Source organism: Xiphophorus hellerii, chromosome 2 (assembly GCF_003331165.1).
Source record: "Xiphophorus hellerii strain 12219 chromosome 2, Xiphophorus_hellerii-4.1, whole genome shotgun sequence".
In the NCBI taxonomy this organism is placed as follows: Eukaryota; Metazoa; Chordata; class Actinopteri; order Cyprinodontiformes; family Poeciliidae; genus Xiphophorus; species Xiphophorus hellerii.
This window is the reverse complement of record NC_045673.1, coordinates 6,548,600-6,571,607: the sequence shown is the minus strand read 5'-3', so window position 1 is coordinate 6,571,607 and position 23,008 is coordinate 6,548,600. Positions and strand designations below refer to the sequence as shown.

The 23,008-nt window shown below is 36.5% G+C and overlaps 1 protein-coding gene across 1 annotated transcript; it reads right to left on the bottom strand.

Moving 5' to 3' along the window:
* Positions 1 to 645: 645 nt before the first annotated feature.
* Positions 646 to 22,080, bottom strand: atp8b4 (ATPase phospholipid transporting 8B4). Its single transcript, XM_032581719.1, is given in 33 exon segments — positions 646 to 1,043; positions 1,045 to 1,116; positions 1,767 to 1,897; positions 1,981 to 2,119; positions 2,781 to 2,864; positions 2,867 to 2,911; positions 2,913 to 3,029; positions 4,096 to 4,179; positions 4,258 to 4,481; positions 5,196 to 5,379; positions 6,182 to 6,323; positions 7,221 to 7,326; positions 7,419 to 7,530; positions 7,607 to 7,771; positions 8,630 to 8,671; positions 8,673 to 8,746; positions 9,506 to 9,569; positions 9,571 to 9,695; positions 9,767 to 9,932; positions 11,570 to 11,613; positions 12,731 to 12,939; positions 13,043 to 13,239; positions 14,699 to 14,787; positions 14,885 to 15,043; positions 16,359 to 16,438; positions 16,560 to 16,630; positions 17,665 to 17,737; positions 17,817 to 17,878; positions 17,972 to 18,070; positions 18,932 to 19,045; positions 19,157 to 19,215; positions 20,895 to 20,953; positions 21,795 to 22,080. Coding segments are annotated over 32 exon segments (3,576 nt in total). The 5' UTR covers positions 20,926 to 20,953; positions 21,795 to 22,080; the 3' UTR covers positions 646 to 830.
* Positions 22,081 to 23,008: the final 928 nt, after the last annotated feature.

Genomic DNA, 23,008 nt, shown 5'->3' with positions numbered 1-23,008 from the left:
GGGTTTTCCACAGTGTATTGTAAGCCTGGCGGGCCTCCAGGCTTTACTTGTGTCCCCACCAGGCTTCGCATCGTTTATTTGTTTTAGTTTTTTTTTAATGATTGCCTTTTTTAAGACTTTATAGTTGGTGTTTATGTATTAATCTTCCAATCTTTCAATAACACATAACTATCAAGTGATAATTTCAAATTTCCTGTCAACTTTGAACATTTTTTAACTCAAAAACACGGCCGGCTGGACGGGCTGCGCTAGCGCCCCGAAGCAGAAAGTTTTCTGGGCCAAACCCGGCCCGCCTTAGCTTTTTATCTGGCCCTCTAAATTCTAGACTAAACATTAAATGAGCTTAAATATTATGCTATCAATCAAATCAATGCAGTTTTTATTTGTTTACTGCCAAATTTTATCAATCACTCCCTCCAGTTTGTTGAGAATTATCATGGTTAGCGTTGAGTGGATTGTCGGTTCCGTCAGGGCCATCTATTCCTCTTGGATTCAATTACTTCAATTATTTTGCAAGGAACAACAGTCAAAAATTTCAGTCTCTAGATACCCAAGGCTGGTAGTAATATGCTCCAAAAGACTTGGACCTGTGATTGCCACAAAAGGTTATAGTCTACGGTGTTGACTGTATAGAAATACATGCCAAACTGTTCCAGATTTTTATTTGTAAAACATTCTGATAACAACATATATCAATTTCCTTCCACCTCGGCTTTTGGCCAACAATATAAAATCCTACTAAAATTAAAGTTTGTATTTGTAACATAACAAAAATGTGAGAAGTTAAAATGGGTGTTAATACTCTGGTTAGGCACTGGAATCCCTTAGTGTTACTTCAGCCTGTCTGCTTTATGGCTCTCTGCCGGTTCTGCTGAGACTTCGTTCTTCCTCTTCAGTATATTTTCTATCCAGCTGGAGCTCTGTGCTATTCTTTCCAGGGAGCGAGAGGAAGACAGTGTGCTCACTCTCATGTTTTTGCCCGAGGTGATCAGCTCTCCGTAGCCTTGCTGGTGGGAGAAGGCGTAGGCAGAGCGGCGAGAGCTTCGTCCGGCGGACTCGCCTCAGGTTCTGCTCCTGAGGCCTTTGTTTTTTCCTGGACTGCTGCAAATGACGAACCTGTGAAGACAAACCAGCGATCTCTTCATTCCCCTAAGATTCGTCAGATTTGACAGCATCTTCTATACTGAGTGGACAAGACAAGAGTCTACACTGCTGAAAAAAAATCTTACCAAGTACTTTTGTTCCACTTTCTGGTGGAAATATCTTAGTACACTTGAAATAAGATAAAACTAACTTACAAGTGCCTTTTCAGCAAGATATATGAGATTGTTTTAAGTAAATAATTTCTTAATATTGATTTTAAAAAGTATTGGTTCCACTGGTAGATTATTTCACTTAAAACAAGACATGTTTCACATGTTATAAGTGAAATAATCTGCCAGTGGAACCAGTATTTCTTGGTGAAAAGTTACCTGTAAATTAATTTTTTTATTTAAAAGGTACTAATATATTTGCACTAGAAAATAGAACAAACATACTTGGTAAGATTTAGTGGGTTTTTTGCAGTGTATATCTTGCAAGTACAGAGTGTAAATAATGTTTGTCCCCTTACACATGGCTAATTTGCCTAAACTTATATATGTCCATATAATATAATAATATTGTGTAGGGCATTGTAAATACTGATGAATCACTGTTTCTGCAGCATTTTACTGGTAAATCTGGTTTATTAAGCTGTTTGTGACTTCTTTTCACTGTTACTGCACCTTGTCTGTTAGAGTTGGGAAGAGATCGACTCTCAGAAAGCTCACGACTAAGCCAGGCAAAATGCACACCACAGTGGTGAGCAGGATGACCAACCACACGCTCTTCTCCGAGAGACAGTTACGAGCCGTACCTGTGGAAAAACAGCAATAGGAAATTCCTTCTGCTTCGTTTCCACCAGTCTTTTGTTTTTTAATCATATTGAGCCAAACTCACCAATAAATGGGAAATTACTCGGAAAGATGCCAAACAGGCCGTCACTTTGCATTGCAAACAGAATGGCAAAATACACGATCAGGCTGCCCCACATGAACAGATGATTGACTGCTGTCCAGTAGTGTGTATCCAGTCCAATCTAATTAACAAAAACGTCACACATTTAACAGGTTAGGATAGATCTATGGGCGATACAAAACATTTTTTTTGCACAAAATCATTCTTAAATAGTGAGATTTTAGCCTGCTCAGTTTGTCTATCTTGAGCTGTTTTAGGGCCTCTTGTCACTTTAAATCTAAATAAGTTGCTTCTGGCCAACTCAGCGTTTACACTCACACATGAAAAAAGCTGCCAAAAGATTCAATTCAATATAATTTAAAACTACTTTATTGATACCAAAGGGAAAATTCTTCAAAGAAGTTATTGTAGATGATAAGTCCAACTTTTCCAGCAGCCAAATGGGCTTGATCGGAGCTCTGTTTGGGTTGCTAGGTGACGAGCGGAACTCCGCTGGGGTTGCTAGGTAACGGGCTTGGCTTCGCTGGGGTTGCTAGCTGCTGATATGCGAAGTTACAATTGGAAGGCTTTTGAAGCAGGCTTATTTTCCAGACACCAAAAAAAAATTAAATTATTGCTCAAAAACAGCTGGGTGTTTTTTCTAATCATTTGGGCCGTTTTTAGAAGCAGTAGAAATATAAATGGAAGTATAAAAACGTGCAAAATCCCTTTTAATGTACAGTGTTGGTTATTATTAGTAAACGTCACTGTGTGAGAACAGTTCAGTCTGTTCAGAGACTCACCTGAACACTCACAACAATGACTAACGTTGTTGCTATGGTGACGGCAAACGCCTGCTGGTCAGAGAAGTCGGAGGCCGTCGTCCTTCAGCATGACTGGAGAACGCTCCGTAGGGAATAAAGAAAAGCAGGAAATGACGTCACCATGCCTTGCAGCGTGCAGAGGAAGAACTGGCGTTTGTTGAAGAGCAGGTTCTGTTGGCCCGGTTTGTACAGGCTCGGGTAGCGAAGGCTGTTCTGGTCGTTGACGTCCTGGCAGAAATAAGTTGGTAATTAGATAAGTTAAGCAGTTCCTCGTTATTAAAGTCTAATACCTACAAGGTTAGCAAGACAAATGGTTAGTTGAAGGTAACATATAGAGAGTAAATTAGTATTAGTTGTAGCATATGGGTTCAAGAATTAGTAACAGATTAGTTACATTTATTGTGATGAGGATATATATTTTAAATATCAAGGAGGTTTGTTATTTAAAACAGTAAAACAGGGCAGCATAACCCAATATTCACCTGGATTGCCTGACAGTGTCTTGAAAAGACAAAAGTTTTGGAAGAATTAGGAAATTGACAAACTGTGGACATAATTTTTTAATCCAAAAAGGCACAGCTTAAGCCAGGGGTGTCCAAACTTTTTAATGTCCAAATTGCAAGTACTCTGGGAACCAGAACATTTAATATCTTTCTTTTTAATTAAAAATGCAGAAAAAATCTCCTTTTTATTTTTACCAGCTAAATAACACACAATGTTTTAATTAAATTAGGCAATTTGTATTTTCTAAACAAACTAAACAAAAAGAGTTTTACAGGTTTGCCAAATAAAAAGAGAAAACAGCTAACCATGTCCTAATTTTTCAGCTTGATTATATTTTCAGCAATCAAGAACAGTTTAAGGAATAAGTTTCTGCATTTTAGTAAAATCCACTAGATGGTTTGGTCCCTGTTACTAACAAATTAAATTAAATTGAAAGCAAAACACTTTGAGTTCTACCTTATATTTCCCATTTCAAGATTTTAATTGTGTCTGTTTTGGACGGCTTGTGAAATTTCTGTAAAAATTTCACTCTAATATTATTTTTAAATGTGTATCTGCATCAAACTCGGCAAATCCAAAGTTAGGCTATTAATTGAGTTCTAATTAAGGGCCGCACCTGAAGTCGTTTTGTGGGTCCAAATGGCCACATTTGGACATCCCTGCCTTAAGATATACAGCACCTTCAATTTGTATGGCATCCACTGTAAACATTAATTTATCTTCCAGTACAGTAGGATACTATCATATGGAAGTTTATGTTTATTATTTATTCCATGTTTTCTAACAATACCTGATCAAAAAGTCCCATCGCCAGAACTGGTAACGATGTATAAACAATATTGAAGAGGGTTATGAACCACTGGTCGTACACAGTCTGTGGGAAAAAGTAGATTACATATTTTTTTTATATAAAACTGGTCATATATTTTAATGTAAACGACAGTTTTCTCACCTGTGCTGAGAAACCACAGAAGAAGCCGTACCAGAAGTGGACCAGGGTGAAGGCAAAGTTCTTGTAGAAGAAGTAGGCCAGGAAATTACACATTCGGAAGTAGGACCAGCGCCCGTGCACCAGCAGCAGCCTCTGCAGGTACCGAAACTGAGCGAAGGAGTAATCTGAGGCCAGAACAGCTTGCATCCCCTCCTGTCCGCTGATGCCTACGCCGATGTGGGCGGCTGACGCAGCACAAGAAAAAAGCATAATGTGGGTCACCCAACACTGGAAAATCACACATATTAAAGATAATATCTAGGATTAAAAAGTTCACACCTACAACTGGGGGCACACAATGTAGGACTGCTTTTAATAAAACTGTTGTAACATATTAAAGTCATAAAATGCTTGCACATTTTCACTAATTATTATTAAAAGTAAAGAAATTGTTTTATGAATTATCTGTTGGTTTGTAGTTTGATTGTTTTGCTTGGTTTTAGTGAAATCTGAATAATGAATTATCAGACACTGTAAAAACACAAAATCATACCAAGTAATTTTGGTCGAGTTTTTAGTACAAGTGTTAACTTGAAATAAGACAAAACTACCATAATATACATAATAAAAAAGTAACTTTTTAGCAAGATATAGGAGCTTGTTTTAAATCATTAAATCCTTAATACTGATGAAAAAGTACAAGTTCCAATGGCAGATTATGTCACTTATAACATGGGGAAAATGTTTTGTTAGAATTCTGACTTTTGATCTCCAAAGCTTAAAATCAGAATAGTCAAAATTCAGAGATTAAAGTAAAAAAACCTGAGATTAAAGTCAGATTCTTAATATTTTTCCAGCAGCCATAATTCTCTCCTGTATTTTTCAGAAAACAAAGTGAGAAGATCAAAATAAAAGTCTTAATTTTGAACCACATCGCATCGGCACCGGCCTTTACTCACTTTTGATCATGCTGACGTCGTTGGCGCCGTCCCCCACGGCCAGCGTGACGGCCATCTTGTGCCTCCTCACCAGCTCCACCACCTGAGCTTTCTGCATCGGCGTGACCCGACAGCAGATGACCGTTTTACACAAACAGGCCAGATCCAGCAGCGTGTGCTCCAGCTGGGGCTCCAGCGCGTGAGCCTGCGGGCCGAACACATACATCACACCTGATTAACACACCGTCCCACGGCGGCGCTGAAAAAACGACCCTGCTGAGGCAGCAGTGGACCGTTTCCCATCTGGCTGCAGGCGGTAAGGAAATGGATGTTAATGAAAACCTGTAATGAAGCCGACGGCCGTCAGAAGGCCGGCAGCTTTCTGCTAATTGGACTTTATTTAGTCGGCAGCAGGTGAAGAGAGACACAACATTCAGCAGAAAAACAACCAGAGTAAGAGTAGCACTACTTCAAGATGTTTTTACTCAAGTAAGGGTAAAAAGTATTTGGTAAAAGGGCAACTCAAGTCCTCAGTAACTGATGAAATTATCAATCATTTAATATGTCAAAATTACATCATCAGACGGACCAAAATATAAAGTTACGTGGAAATTTAGGTATTTTAAGGATGAAAATGACAATAATTCATATAAGTAACAAAAAATAACAAAGGCAGGCAAAAGAAAATTTTATAAAACTTTAACAAAAACTGCAGGTGTGTGTCTGTCTGGTGAATTTTGGGTTTTTCATTCAGTGGGAAGAAAATACAGACATATTACTCAAGTAAGAGTTGAGATACTTCATAATAAAATTACTTGAGTAGAAGTAAAAAGTACAGCGTAGTAAAAATACTCCAAAAAGTTTTTTGTTTTTTTTCAAAAAGTTACTCAAGTAAATGTAACTGAGTAAATGTAACTAGTTACTACCCATCTCTGCTGTTTAATGGTTTAACACCTGCTGGGTTCAAAACCAAATGAAAAGTAAGTAACAGTTTGATAGCATCTCACCAGACTGTGACCGTTGATGACCAAGGCATACTCGGAAATAATCGTTTCTTCAAACACTGAATCTTCTGCAAACACGTCGCCTTTCTCGACGTCTGCTGTGCTGCTCAGCCGGCGCAGGCCGAGGATGTTCTCCTTAGCGTTCCTAAGGAGAGAGGAAAGACCTACTATGCTTGCTTGAACAGGTTAGGGCTATAAAAAAAATATGTTAATTACATTACAAAATCACTTTAAGACAATGACATTTTAGTTTTGAGCTCCTTTTAAAATTAGCTCTTTTAGGGAATCTTGTCTCTTCAAGTCTAAATAAGCTGCTGCTTACTGCTAGAAAAAAGGACAAAATTTATAATAATTTAATAAGTAACAAAAAATAACAAAATCAGGCCAAAGATAATTTTTCAAATTAGTTTCTTTCAGTAAAAAATGTATAAAACTTTAATAAAAACTGCAGTTGTATGTCTGTGTCTGGTTAATTTTTGCCTAAAACATGTTTGTTTTTCCTTCACTGGGTAGAAAATCCAGAATTTTCTTTTCAAGAGTAGAGATATTTCATTATCTCTTTTATTACTCAAGTAACTATATTACTTGAATACTAAAATTACTCAAGTAAAAGTACAGCACAGTAAAAATATTATTAAAAGTATTTTTTTTCCCCAAAAAGTTGCTCAAGTAAATGTAATTGAGTAAATGCAAATAAATGACTACCCAACTCTGCTTGTAAGTTATGTTGTTTTTCTAGTGCACTGAGATATCGACACTATAATCTCGACCAGAAATATTTGATAAGATTTTGTGTTTTTGCAGGATAGTTTATTTACCTTACTAAATAAAATAAAAAGTCAAAACAGAGTTTGTTGTGGATTTGCAGTCGTCCTGGACATAACGACCCTGAGTGCTTCATTTAAGATCGACAAATCGCTCATTATCAAACTGTTTTTTTCAGTTCTGATGAAAGTTTAATTTTAGGAGAAAACACAGCCAGCCTGCTTTGGGGTTATGATTGTTTGGTTTCCAGTCTGTTGCATGAACGCGGTGCGTTTACCTGAGCTGCTGCTGCACCTCCAGCTGCGTGAGCCCAGAGATAACAAACACCTCATCCATGTCGTCCCGCAGCATGTTGCAGGAGTAACCGATGCTCATCGCCGTCTCTAAAACAACACAGTTCACAGATCTGAAACTCTCCACAGATGCAGCATGTTAGCAGCTACTCATCATCCAGATTTATTCAGTTGTTAGCTACCTAGCTTGTCTCCTGTTAGGACCCAGATCTTGATGTCGGCTAGATTCAGACAAGCGATTGTCTCCGGCACTCCTTCTTGAAGTTTGTCCTCTATCGCTGTGGCTCCAAGAAGCTTGAACCGAGTCAGAAGTCAGTCTAGGTAAGATTCATCGTTTCAACGGTGCAAACAAAAAGGAAGCCAGTTTTACCTTCATGCCTTGCTCTATTTCCTCGTAGAGAGCAGCCAGCTGCTCTTCACGGTTCTCAATCACAGTGCTCACGTAGTGAAGCTTCTTCTGCCACACCTGATAATATTCTTTGCTGAGGTCTTTGTAGGCAAGAGCTAGAGTTCGAAGCCCTTCTCCTGCAAATTCCTGTGAGAAAACGAACACAATCAACAGCTCTGGAGACAAAGAAAGTTTAAAAAAATCAGCTAATCAAACAGAACACTTGAGTTTTAAAAAGCAATCAAAGCTGCAGCAATGCTCTTCTGTGTTCTTTAGTCAAAATGCTAATGCAATCTGGATACATGTAAATTTAAAAAAATATTCAAGGAAAACCACGTAGATCCAATTTAGTTCAGCTGCTGCAGGAATGCTCGAAGCACACAAATGCATTTTGTCACTTCAATCTGTTGAGTCAGATTATAATCCATAATCTATAATCCTTTGAATGCTTCTTTTTCAGGTGTAGATATTTTTTTTGCATGTTAAAATGATGCTATGTCACCATGGCTAAAAGAATGAATCAGATCAAATAAATAAACACATAAATTAAAATAAAAAACTCACATGTGAAATGGCAGCGAACAGATGCGCAATTATACAACTGTACATCTTTGAAAAGCAGAAGTTGAGCCTCCTGCACAACCAACAAGAATGCAGCAAGTGGTTTCTGAATGGTAAGTCAAAAACAAAACACTTCTCTTTTCCAGCAGCCACAATACAGCAGTAAAATCTGCTGACCAAACATGCTGGAGCTCAGCTTGGTAACAGGCTGGGCTACGCTGGGGTTGCTAGGTGCTGATATGTGGCGTTACATCCTGAGAGTTTTTAAATGGCTCATTTTCCAGACACCAAAAAATATTAAATTATTGCCTAAGAAACATCTGTGTTTTTTTAAAGTGCTACTGCTGTTTTTAGAAGCAATAGAGACCCAAATGGAAGTATAAAAACATTCAAAATGAGAATTTTTCATGATAGTTCTCCTTGAATCGCTCAGGTAAAACTCACACTGAGGTGTTCTGAGGTAGCGTACATGAGGTCTTCGCTGGAACGGATCCAGGCGGTCAAAGATGATTGTGTCGGCTCCTTTGCAATATAGTTTAATCTGACCTTCGGGATTCCTCACTGTATCAGAAAACAAAACAAGCAAAAAAAAAAGGGCTTTAAAAAAATAACATAAGCTAGGACAACAAATAAGTAGATCAGGAATGTCAAAACTATTTTCATTTCAGGCCGCATCACGATCATGAGTGTTGTTAAAGGGTCGGTTGTGCCAGAATCTATTGACAAAACCCATTAAACTGTATGTTTATGTTGTAAACAAATATGTCTTTAGCATTGAACATCTAAAACTGTGAATTTGTTTCATCGTACACAAAACCTAGCGTGCAGTTTTAAGATTATATCAGATATGTAAACTTTTTTCATGGTATGAATGTTATGGTTGTAAGAGTGTGTTTCTTTTTGTGTGTACATACAGTTCTTATTGTGAAACTACAGTTTTATTTCCATTAAATCTCACTGTTCATCAGTAAAGCCTCATCCTTCATTCGGAGGAATCTCTTGATTTTTTATGATTGTGGAATCGCAAAAAAATGGAGAGACTGATACAATTTAGCAGATAAAAACTGCTTTAACTTGATCGATACAATAATATTTAAGCACACAACTGTTGAGTTAAAGGTAAGTTATTTATGCGTCTCTATGGAGTCCAAAGGGCCACATAAATAGCTACAGTGGGCAAAATTTGGCCCGGGTCTTGAGTTTGACACAAAAGTCGCAGGCAATAAAGGACACTTAAAGCGAGCTAATTTTCTTTCAGTGTGCTAATAAGAAAAATGGAGTCATGTTGACTACTGGTGCTATTATACGTAAAGACCTAACCAATGACACTCATTCTCTTGCGCACGTTGTTGAAGTCCAGTATGGCCAGCAGGTCGTAGGTAGCCTGCTCTTCCCCTCTCACAAAGCGTGATGGTTTCTGGAGTTCGAGCCCGGAAGATAAACCCAAAGTTTCGTGCTGCGGTTACCAATGCTCCTTCATCCGGTGACTGGGCCTGGTACACCAGATTCCCTTCATTCAAACAGAAATAATGATCAGAGGATCATGAAGGATATAACTGTAACGGGTGTGTGTAGCTTTACCTTCACTCTTCTCCTCTGGCATGACGGTGTGGCACAGAGCCAGCAGTCTGAAGAAGTCCTGTGCTGCAGATTCCTGCTGTTTGACGGCTTCAACCAGGCTGCAGTCGTAAAACTTGAAGGCTTTGTCGCAGAGCGGGTTGAAGGAAAAGTCTACGCACTCTGTTTTCTGAGGATACAGATGGTTATCGTCAATTTATTTCAGAAATAAAAGTGACATTTGTTGGAGAAGCAACGGGATAAACTAAACTGAGACGGGTTACTATGTGTTTTCACCTGATAGCCTGGTAGACTCGGCCCAATTTGGGGCCAAAATTGCAACATTTGTTACATTTTCAGCTGCTGCAGTTTGCTTTCACACTGCATCATGTCAAACCAACCAAACTGTTTGAAAAACCTGCTCCCTTCCTCACCTGTGGGGGCGCTGCAACTAAGAACCACTGAAGGAAACAACATATAAACTTCTGAAGAAGACATGAGCGCAACTTCCTTCTTCACAAAATGTAAATGATGGTTGTTTTGCTTGTATTTACCCAGAATGCCCTGCGCTTATAGTCCACTTCCTGCTTTTGGAGCACTCTCCGGTCCGTTTGCATCCACATTATGCATTCGAACCGCACCAGAGTTCACTTTAACAGAACCAAGATCGAGGTTTTTAGGCGGACCAGAGTTTGCTTCTTTGGTCCGCATCAGAATTAGATTATGCCTTCACACCTCCGTGAACAAACCAGACTTTCTTGACAAACTAAAGCTTAGATTAGAGAGGTACTAAACAATACACCCTTAGATAAAGAACTTAACGATTGTACTCTGGTAAGACCAGACCAGATTTACTGTTTTTAATCATCAGATTGGGGAAAGTGCTAGTCTCCCCATTCAGCTTTGCACCTGATCATTCATGTAACTTCTTAAAAAAAAATACTTTAATATGGACGCTGACATTAGTGTTGGGGATGTTTGTGCTGCTGCAAAAATAGGTAACAGGCTGGATATTTTGATGTACAGAAATACATATCAGTACTGAGAAAAATATATTGATAAATATCCAAATATAACTAATAGTCCCGAGTAAAGCCTGAAAAGCTGCTGCCACAATTTAGCGAAATATTTTGTTTCTGGACGTTAAATCACTTCCTTAACTTTATGCACAACAAAAAAATCATAATTCTATTACTCTGCACATCAAGATGAGTTTTTTTTATTTTGAAGCATCAGATGACACTTTAGTATGTGAAAATAGTGTTTCTGCACAGTGTGGGTGTCTTGATAAGAAGAGTGGATTTGTCTCCAGTGCCCACTCATCAGGTGGGTAAGTTAGACTGCAGAGTTATTTGTAGACCGTAGTTTATAGCAGTTAATGCATTTTATGACCAAACAGAGCTTCAGTTATGGTCTGAAATCTACATGACTTAATGTAGATTAAACTAAATGAGCTAAATTTAGCATATAGATTTAAAGTACAAGCAAATACCGTCCTCAGAAGTTGTTGTCCTTTTTTGTTGTTACAGTATCTGTTGCAGCTTTTGTATTTTATTGACCCTTCTGAGCCACCATACCAGACACCAATGGCACAAAACCTTCAGTTTTTTGATGAACTTTGTCTTTCAGCATGACATTGACTCAAAGCGACTTAAAAAATCCCAACAAAAGAAGTCTAAAGTTTTGCAATGGCCCTGTCAGAAGAAGGCTGTGCAAAGGAAATGTTCTCACAATATCACAGATTTGGACCATTGAGGAAAAGATAGCTGGGAAAATATGTCCAAGTCAAGATGTAAAGGAGACATAAAGGAGTTAAATCTAACATACCTCTGTAATTTCCACCTTCTGGTTGAATTCATCATAGACATCACCTTGAAAACAAATGAAAAATTCAAACACTTCAGCATCTTACCAAAACTTAAACAATAACTCCAAATAAGCTTGAAAAGGTTCTTGATTGTCTGTTGAATGAACAATACAGTGGAATCAAAATCAGATGTTTTAATTTCACACAATCTAAACTGTATTTACAAAATAAATAACAGGAGATGGAAAATGTTTTTCCATTGACATTAACTAAATTATATCTCACTTAATTAGTTGTAATAATCTTCCGGCAGTCAATGAATAACCAAGTCAAATGACTCATAAATCCAAAAAGCACAAAAGTGCTTTTATTGTTGCATTTTTTAAAAACAGGAATATTTGCAGGCCTGTCACATTAACACATTTTGCTGGATAATAAATTGTCCCAGAAAGTTATTGCTGATAAACTGATAATATTATTTTGAGACCATTTTAAATTGATATAATATCAATGGCATAAAAATATTCTCAAAAATGTATAAAATTTAAATTCTAATAGACATTTAATATTGAAAGACATTTTAAATAAGCAAAACAACAAAAACAACAAATAAAATGAATGTAAATACAATTGTCCTTCAAAAAACAGCTAGTTGAGACCAAAATACCAAACTGAAACTTTATCATCCAGTTTCTGGAAGAAAGACAGAAAAGAGAAAAACAGTAAACCATCCAAATGGAAATTATTGAGTTCAATTTAATTTATTATTGACTGATTTACTGCGACAGGCCTAGAGATATGTTTATAAATTAAGTCTCTCTGTGTGGTTCCAATGCAAAAACACAAAATCTTACCAAGTATTTAAGTTAAATAATATCCCAGTGGAACACAACATTTCCCCATAATATAAGTTAAAATGTTTGTTCCACTGGGTGATTACATTCACTTACAACTAATCGTTTATTGACTTTAAAAAAACTCATATTTCTTTCTGAAATGTTACTTGCAAGTTAGTTTTGTCTTGTCTCAAGTGAACTAAGACATTTACACTAGAAACTAGACCAAAAATACTTGGTATAATTTTGTGTTTCTGCAATGTTTACAAATATTAACGTCTACATTTAATGATATGGCCATTTGTTTTCATATTTATGAGCGAGATTAAAGAGCCTCACTCATACCGTACGTCTGCCCATTAATGGAGCACTTGCTGAATGCCATGATGTTCTGCGTCAGCGTGCCGGTCTTGTCAGAAAAGATGAACTCGACCTGTCCGAGCTCCTCGTTCAGGGTGGTGGTGCGAGCCTCGGCCGGCGTGTCGCTCTGATTGTGGTACATCTTCTGGTCCCAGTTAATGAAGAAACTGTGACCGAGCCGCAGGACCTCCACACTGAAGGAACGTGTGAGAAAAAGCATTTGATGTTCTGCAAAATGTCATAAGTAAGCTGACATAATTATAGCCTCTAAAAGTAAATGAGGTTCTTTGTTTTTACCTGACATACAGGGAAATGGGGACAACAGTGTTGAGGATGATGATGTAGGACCAGAAGGTGAGGAAGCCAGAAAAAACGGCGCTGCTCTGAAACTCATCCCATGGTAGGAACAGCTCAAACTTTCTGCCCACACAAGTCTCCCAAATGGTGTTTCCTATTGCCAAAACCACTCCCATACAGATGAGGAAGGCAAAAATCTGAAAAAAGAAACAGTATTGGCCCTTTGCACGTGACGTCACGCTCTCCAGAACTCCGCCCGCTCCGCCATGACGGACGTCAAAACTACCAATGCGCTCCATCAAAGCCTGTGAAAAAACAGGCCGCCGATATCCTAATATTACTCTTATTTAGCTGATTTCAATTTAAAAATGGGTCGGTTGCATAAACAGACAAGGATAGAAACCAAACTTGTCATTTTATAACTTTTAATGAGGGACGATACGGCGGCGATGGATATCAGCCGTTAATCATAGTGACAACCCTCGGTGTAACGGCAGATTTACAGCGAACACTTTTTACAAAGTAAGAAGATTAACAATCATTTGCTTTAGAAGTTAATATGATTAAAAAGATATCAAATATCGCATTATGGAGAAGGTACGCATCTAACCATTGGTAACCATGGAGACAACAACGCACAAGCATGTAGCCTAGCATGTATGGATAAAACTGGTTAGCATCTCGTCTTCTGTACGTTTCTAAAGCTGGTCCGATTTAAGGGGAAACGCCGTTTATGACATAGTGATATAAATTATATGGTGTGAATTCAGGCAATTCACCAGGTCAGGAGGGAGGAGGAATGGGTCGGTTTCTAAGCTAGCTGTTTCAAGCTTCTGTTTGTACTTACAGCAGTAAGTTGTTAACTTTTTATTAATTTATTTATTAATTACTTTTATTTATTTTTAATTTATTTTATTAATATTAATTTATTAATTTAGTCAAACCTCCAAGAGTTGAATAAATTAGAGTTTTTAGGTTAGCACTTAAAAAACTGAAAGAGGAAAAAGACGGAAGTGGGAACTATTTCCCAGAATGCTTAGCGGCATGTTTTTGTCTCCTGAGATGGAAGTGCGTTACATTGATCTGACTCTTGTGTTTTATTAAGGCAAATGTTCATTTTAATGCAATTCTCAGTTAGCAAAGCTTGAGGATAATGTCCTGTTCACACTAAATGTTTCTGAGCTGAATTCATTGGGATGTTTAATAAAATTCATTATCAGATCAGAAATATTGTTCCTGCAGTTTGAAACAAGAATTTAAATTATTCTAAAGTAAAATAAGTATTATTTTAACTTGATATTGTGAGTAAAATAAGAGAGAAATGTGGCTCTTTAACTAACGGTTAATTAAAACTCACAATTCAAAATTAATGAACTTAAAAACAATGTTTAAACAACTTGTCTCTTGTTGTTAAATCAACTTCATGAACTTTAATTTCTGAATTAAAACCAAAACAGTTTTCTTGTTGACTTAAATTACATTTTCAAGGCAGCAGGTGGACTTTCAGTTAAACCACATTTAAATGTTTTACAGTGTATTTCAATTGTTTTTTTTTCTTAAATCACAAACTCATCTGGAGCCAGTGACACCAAATATCTCACAAAAAATAAAGCTACAAAACAAAAATGTTTTATAAAAAGAAAAGCAACTTCTCACCCATAAAACTAGTGTGTTCATAAGTTTGTCAATGCTGGTCCGTTTGAACTTAGTCCGTCCACAGTTCTGCATCAGCTTGGTTTGTAGCCCTGATGAAAGCAGTAATAAAAAGCTGATAAACAACAAATATTGAGACAAAGCTCAGTGACATGGAGACTGAAGTCATTAAATATTGATTAATAATACCAGCAAATATGACCATGCCGAAGCACCACTCAGTGTTTCTGAGAACACAACCGCGCAGGAGCATTTTTTCATTATCCAGAGAGTATTTATTGTCTCTCCAGTGCAAAGTGCCTGTAAATTTATCCAGCTTGTTGTTTGGTGGTTCACAAATGACTTCTCCTGAGGAGAAACAACAAGACAAAAGGAAATGATCTCGTAAAAACATTAAGATACAAGTCAAGTCTCCCGTTGTGGTCGGAGAAGTACCGTATTTTACCTCTCTTTCCCTCCGTCCTCCCGTATTAAAATTTGCCCGTAAACATCAAGTATGATAATATAATAATTATAAGAAAGCATTTCTGTGCCTCAACATACGGCAATTTCTGTATAAATTAAATTTTATCGTATACTGTACATGTATTAATACGGTAAATGTAACTAGTCAAAACGGTGAATGTAACTAGTTACATTTACTCAATTACATTTACTTGAGTAACGTTTTTGAAAAAGTTTACTTTTAGGAATACTGATTTAACCGTATAATATAAATTCTGGCAGCCACAAAATTTTACTGTATTTAAAATCCGTATCAATACGGATTTTGATATATCAATACGGATTTACCGTATTGATACAGTAAATCCGTATTAATACAGATTTTACTGCATTAATACGGTACCATACTGTATTAATACAATAACTGTAACTAAAATGGTAATTGTAACTAGTTTGAATTACATTAACTTTTTAGAAAAAATTTCTTGTTTGTATGCATGTATGTAGGGGTGTGTGCGTGCGTGGGTGTGTGCAGGGGTGGGCAGGTGTGGGTGTGTGTGTGTGTGGGGGGGTGGGGGGGGGGGGGGGGGGGGGGGTGTGTGTGTGTGTGTGTACCAGGTTTTTATATCCTTCTGGGAACCTATTTCTGTCTACAATGTGGGGTCATTGGGACCATTGCTTCTTGTGGGGACATGTTCTTGGTCCCCATGAAGGAAATTGTTGTTTTTGGGTTAGTGGTTAGGTCTGTGATGGTTGGGTTAGGGTAAAGGTTAAGGTAAGGGTTAGGTCTGTGATGGTTAGGGTTAGGGTAAAGGTTAAGGTAAGGGTTAGGTATGTGATATTTAGGGTTAGGGTAAAGGTTAAGGTAAGGGTTAGGTTTGTGATGGTTAGGGTTAGGATTATGGTAAGGGTTGGGCTGTAGAAATTAATGGAAGTCAATGTGAAGTCCCCACAAGTGATGAAAACACGAGTGCATGTGCGCTCACGTGTGTGTGTGTATTTTACTGCATAGATCGGTAAAATATGTATTTTACCATAATAATGCTAATGGGAAAGTAGATTTCTTGTAAACCTGTATTAAAATGTAAGGGATACTGGATCTAGGTTGGACTGCTGTGACAGGTTTCAGCAGGTAGCGTAAAATTTCCCTCATTTTTAAATCCTAAACTTGACAGGTGTGCATTAACAGGGCAAATACAAACACTCTGCAGCAACTCACCATCAAAGTCCATCAGTTTTGAAACGTCTCCCAAATCTGAGGTCACACTCAAGGCCTGGCGGACTTTCAGATTTGTCTCCCTGTTGGAGGGAAAATGGCAATCTGTAAGTTTCGCTTCACAAACACAAACACCCGTCCAGCTCAGGTTGGATTATATATATATTTTCTGATTATATTTTGTATAACTGGTGCAGCTCTCACCCATCCAGCTCTGCTGTCTCAATATAGCAAAGGCCATAAGGCTCGCTGCTGCACAGGAGGAGGATATCGGCCTGCAAGAATATCCAAATCAAACAGTCACATTTACTTGAGTAACTTTTTAGAAAGAATTCACTTTTAGGAGTATTTTTGCTATGCTTTTTACTTTTACTTGAGAAGTTTTATTGTGAAGTATTTTTCCTCTTGAGAAAAATGTATTTTTTTTACCCACTGAATAAAAAACAAACACTTTATATTTTTTTCTTTACAGAAAGAAACATATATGGAACAAAATTGCCTGGTTTTATTGTTTGATATTTATATGAATTATTGTCATTTTCGTCATTAAAATACAAAAACAATTTAAGTAAATGTAACTAGTTAAAACTTTACATTTTGAACTGTCTGATGTACTTTAAATGGTTGATAATTTGATTAGTTACTCAGCACTTGAGTCACATTTTTACCAAAATACTTTTTTACTCTTACTTGAGTAATTTCTTGGATGGTTAATTTTTTTACTTGAGTAGAAATATGTTGAAGTAGTGCTACTTTTACTTTTAAGTAAATTTTTTAGGTACTTTACCCAATGTAAACAGGTTGCAACATTTTTATGAAAATTAAATTTTTATTGTAACTTTGTAAACATAGAATTATTTTTAATAAACCGATACCGATAATTTCACTCTGTGTGGTTTCTCAGTTATTTTAATAATTTTTACATGTTCTTAAATTAGTTGTACCACCTTTTGTACATTTATTTAGTTTGTATTTGATTATTCTTGTTCACTTCATACAAAATAACCAATTTTGCATGTAAACACAACAAACTGTGGCAAGTGAAAAAGCTCAGGACTAAATTGATTAAATTCACCAGTTTTACAGACAAATGCTTCTCAAGAAACAAAATTAATCTTATTTAAAACAAAAAACATAACCTAAATAAAACTTGTCACAGTGATTCTTGATATAAAGAATAAAAATGGGTTTCCAAAAAGTAAATATAATTATTTTTAAGGCTTATCTATGCAAATATGACAAATAATGTTTTGGGAATGTAATTGAAAAACCTATTGGAAGTTATTGCATGTTTGTGCATTTAACTCACAGCAACAAACTGATTATTCTCCAGTTGGATGATGTCTCCCACTCGAACATTCATCCATTTCTCCTTCTGTAAACTTAAACAAATAAAACCTACAATCAGTGGTTTGTTTGGGGATTTTATTGAGAATTGTTGACAGGATCTGACAGAAGTACCTTCCTCTGATGAGAACCTGAGATTGGCGGTTGTTGACTTGCCGATCGCTCTTGTGTCGAAACTGAAATTTGAAAAAGATGATGATTTTAAAAAAATAAAAGTAATTCTTTTGAGATTGATGAATAATGAGTGAGGAGGGGAATCATAATCCTACGTAGTCATCGGTGGCATCTTTAACAGCTGTGATCACCAGCACCAAAACCAAAGGCACGATGGTTGTGAACCAGGACAGAGACGAGATTTCTGGGATTAACTATAAAGAAAATCTACTTTAAGATTCTGTTTTCAACCAATCTCAAGTCAAGTTTATTTATAAAGCACATTTCAGCAACAAGGAAGGTTGATATTGTAGTGCTAAGCCGTTCAGTGATTTATAAACTAGCAGCAGTATTTTAAATCTGTTGTTAGTTTAGAGATTTACATATAGGCTTTTAATTTAATGCTGCATTTGAAGTGTTATTATTTTAGAGACAAATGATAAGCAACCAGAAACTTCAATGATTTTTAAAATACAAGACCTAGAGACCCAGTGTAAGGATTAAAACTGGTGTTATGTGCTCTATCTTCCTGGTTTTAGTCAGAACACCAGCAGCAGCGTTCTGGATCTGATTGATTTTTTTTAGACAGACCTGTGAAGATGCTGTTGCAGTAATCAATGTGACTAAAGAGAAGCCCATGGATGAGTTTCTCTAGATCTAGCTGGGACATTAGTTCTCTAATCCTGGAGATGTTCTTCAGGTGATAGAAGGTTGACTTTGTAACCGTCTTTATGTGGCTCTGAAGGTTGAGGTCTGAATCCATCGCCACACCCAGATTTTGGGTCATTAGTTTCTAGCTGTAATAATCAAAACTGTGAGCCAGCTTGCTCCTCTTTAGGTCCAAAGATTATAACCTCAGTTTTGGCAGATCCAGACATTGATCTGTTCCAAGCATTTGTTCTGTGACTGGATGGATTCAGAGTCACCTGGTGACATCGTAATGTAGATCTGTGTATCATCTGCGTAGTTACGGTAGCTAATCTTCTTTGTTGTTATAACCTGAGCTATCTTGTAGATATTACATAGGAGGGAACCAGGGTATGGTACCCCACTAACGAGCAGATGGTCTGCCTTACCTGAAGGATCAGCAGCACAACAAAGTAAGCATTCGCCACCCTCTGGAACTGCTCAAACAAGTTGATGGGCAGGAAGGTGAAGACGTTGTACTTTGAAGTCTTAATGTGATTGTTCTGCACAACAACAACAAAAAATAACATAAATAATACAGATTGAATCCTGCAGGGCCTCAGCTGTGGGTAAAGGCAAAAGCAAAGACTGAAGCATCTGTAAGGTTCACTTACAGCGTATGAGAACTTCTCATTGTATTCTCGTGCATTGGCTTTTACACGGCGTTCCTTCTCTGCAGTCACAAAACACACGGTTTTTCACACAGGTTGGTGTAGCTGGATATATTTTCTTTTTCCAATTAATTAATGAAATCATAATTTTAAAGTCACATTTTGTATTTTTGTTTGATGATATGAGACATGAAAACCACACCAGAAAAGAGATACAATGTTTATAGTTTTATTACACTTTATTTTATCTGTGTCTTTATCCATTTTACATGTAGAGGCTTTTATGAACCCTGCCACGCTAATAGTTTTCATTGGAAATGACGCCTTACTGACTTGGTCTACATCAGTAATTTGGCAACACAAAGGTGAGAAAATACCTGAGCTTGTCTCTACCTGCCCATCTTTCCCCACTAACTCTGTAACAAGTTAACTATTCATTCCCCTCTGGGTTCAGTAAAGGGGCATTATCATGCTCCATCTTATTTAATTACGTCTAAACAGTAAACAAACCCCGTCAGAAACACTAGCCACAACCTTACAGTCGAATTATCGAACGTTATCTAACATTTCACACAAGATAAACCTGCTGTGTCCAGACGAGGTTAAACTGTTGCTCAATTATGTATAACATAGAAGCAGCAAGCTGCAACAAGACAGATGATCTCACACATCGACTGAGATCAGCTATCAGTTACTACAATGATGAATTATTAACAAACCTGCTTCTCTTGTTCACTCTGGCGCCCTGTGTATATATATATATATATATATATATATATATATATATATATATATATATATATATATATATATATATATATGCATGCAGTTTATGTTAATTCAAGTTAGTTTGTGTTTGTACTTTGTAATTTTGTAATTCTGAGCAGTTCTCAGTAAACTGATGCAATAATTGCTTCTAAACATTTTTGACTTTATTTCTTCAAAGTTTCATCCTACAACTAGAAGAATTAAAAGATAAGTCTTAAAAGAAATTTGAATTGTCCCAGATGAATCAAAGTGGATAGTTTCTGGTGCTGCTGTAGAATATTCCACATTTGCAGTCTTCGGTCAGAGGCTTCTTTAGATTTGTTGGAAGACTGACTGCTACTGGTGATTTGGTTAATATGACAATATTTAATTTCTGTTTGGGATTTTTTTTTAACTGAATTTGTGTTATTCTGTTGTGGAAATTCTGGGCAAACATACCATGAAAAAACAAATTATCGTGAAAATTCCTTTGAAAATCTTGATTTATTGCTGTTTCGATAAATTTCCTTTAATGATATTTTTAAAAAACTGACATTATTGGAAATTTTATTTTTATTATTTGTTCCACAAATATCTGTAAATGTAAAAATATGATTAAATGCAGTTTTTGTGTGCAGTTTGATGATATAAATCAAATTTTCTTAAGTATGCGGAGTCCTGACAAAGTCAATTTAAAATGGTGAACATTTTTCAAGAGGCGCTATATGCTTGCTGTGTCTTACAGTTACCTAAAAAAAGACGTAATAAGTAGTTTTTCATCATGATTTTTATCATTGTCACTATAGAACCATAAAATATCATGACAAAATTCTATATCTGTGTCGCCCTCCCCTATAACTAGCCTTTATATTTATTACATTTTTCAGGTTTAAAATGTTTAGCCAAAGAACAGCAGGCTGCAAAATGCTTGATTTCTAAATACCAGGAATATTTCTGCCAGAATACAGAATAAACACAAGCAAATGTGTCTTACCAACATATGTATTTCTCCTCCAGAATGGCATTTTTTCCTGGGACGTTCCCAGACTTTCCCTGGAGAAAGAAATAAAGATAAAGAAATAAAAATGTTTAACAATTAACAGCACACAAAAGTAAAGACACCGCATTATTTGCAAACTTTAAAAACATGAGCAGCAGTGGTGAAAAATCCCCGGCCTAACTAAAGATCCCAGGTGAGTAGAACAGAGTGTGTTTACTGCAAAAACATTTAATCTTACCAAGTCCAGAAATAAAACAAAACTAACTTACAAGCAACTTTTCAGAATGACATAAGAGCTTGTTTTAAGTAAATAATTCCTTATTATTGATTAAAAATTTTTTATTTCCATTGGCGGATACTTTCACTTACATGTTGCACACATAGCACACTGAAGTACCACTCTGAATTTCAAATATAAAATCTTTTGTTTGTTACTTCTGTAAGGTTAAAATCAATAGCCATAATAACACTGGTGCATGTAAGTTAATTACAAATTATGCTAATAATAGTAGGGATGTACAAACAGTAGCTTACATAAAGGTGTTGACATGTTGGTAGGTGAAAGTGAAAATCTGCTTAGGGCCCCAAAAAGGTTTGGACCGGCCCTGACTTTTACTTTAAATGTAAATTATTAAATCTTCTGCTTTTATTTGCGTTAGAATTACAAAATATATTTTGTTTAAAGGCTAGAGGGACTGTTTATTATTACATTTTCTATCTTGTTATAAACTGTCAGCGAGAGGAAGCGAGCACTGATTGATGAATATTTTATTGTATTCTGGATAAGTTTAAGTAAAGGTATGGGAATTGCTTCACAGACCTTGTTGATATGTGTCAGTTTTTACAAAATGGGTGCAGGAACAGCCGGCGAATGCTCAGTCTCTCCGGTCTTACCTTGCACAACTTTGTAACAGGCGCAGTCTTGTGTTGTCTCCATGAATCCTGGCAATCTGTAGCGACCATTTGTTTATTCCAAGCGACGCGTTCCGCACATTTTCCTCACAGTAAATTAGGCGCCGCTCGAACCATGACGTTCCCCACCAGGACCAGAACCAGAACCGGCTCTGCTGGACTCGTGTGAAGATGCTGCAGAGCCGAGGTGAGTAGTAGGCAGCAGAAGCAGAGGAGAGGAAAGGTGTGGGTTGTTGGGGATGAGAAAAAAATGGTGCAGGCAGAAAATCCGTCCCGCTCCTCTGAGACTCATAATCTGAGGAGAAACCGGAGAGCAGCGAGGAATCAGCAGAGAGGCAGGAGCTTTATCAGGAAAATAAACCGATTATCTCAACAATACACTGAGAATTAATTACTCTTAATGTCTATTTTTTTTTGTACTTTAAAAACCTTAAAAAAACAAATAAACAAAAAAAAAACCCATCTGGTCTATTTAAGGTTACATCTAAATTATTTAAATAAACGTGTTTATTAAAGATCTAGAGGTGAAATTAAGTAATTATGTTAATTTTTTTTTTACTTTGTTTTCCTCCTTTATTCCCAACAGTAGGTTTGATTTGGATGATTCTAGCGCCCTCACGTGGTGTATAGGAAGAATGCAACTTATTAATGCAGGGAGAATAAATGCATTAATCCAATGGTATGCAAACTTTTTACACCGAGGGTCAAAATCAGCTTAAAGTACGGAGCCCGCTATTTTCCTTTCTTTTTCTCTTGTTGTGTTGTGTGTGTATTTTATGTACAGTAACAGATGTCAATTTAAAAGTGAGCAGTTATACAAAGAGCCTCAGTGAAAACACGTTTATAAATTTTTTTCTGGTGCAAAAAAACTGAAAATCGAACTATTAATGCGTGTTCATGTTTGTTTTTGTAAGGTTGGGATGGTATTGCACATGAAAATAACCTTTATTAACCATTCAGACTACAAACACAAACAGACACGATCTAAACTGTCATATGATTTTATTACCCCATGAAAATAACTCAAAAATAATTCAAATAGTTTAGCTGTATCTTTCTTTCTTTTCTTTTTTTCTTTCTTTCTTCTTACTATAAAACTTAATTCTCAAATGAGATATTAACATACAAACCAAAACCTTATAATATAGCGGAAAGACTTTAAGTATTAATTTATGCCGCATAAACTAATCAATACA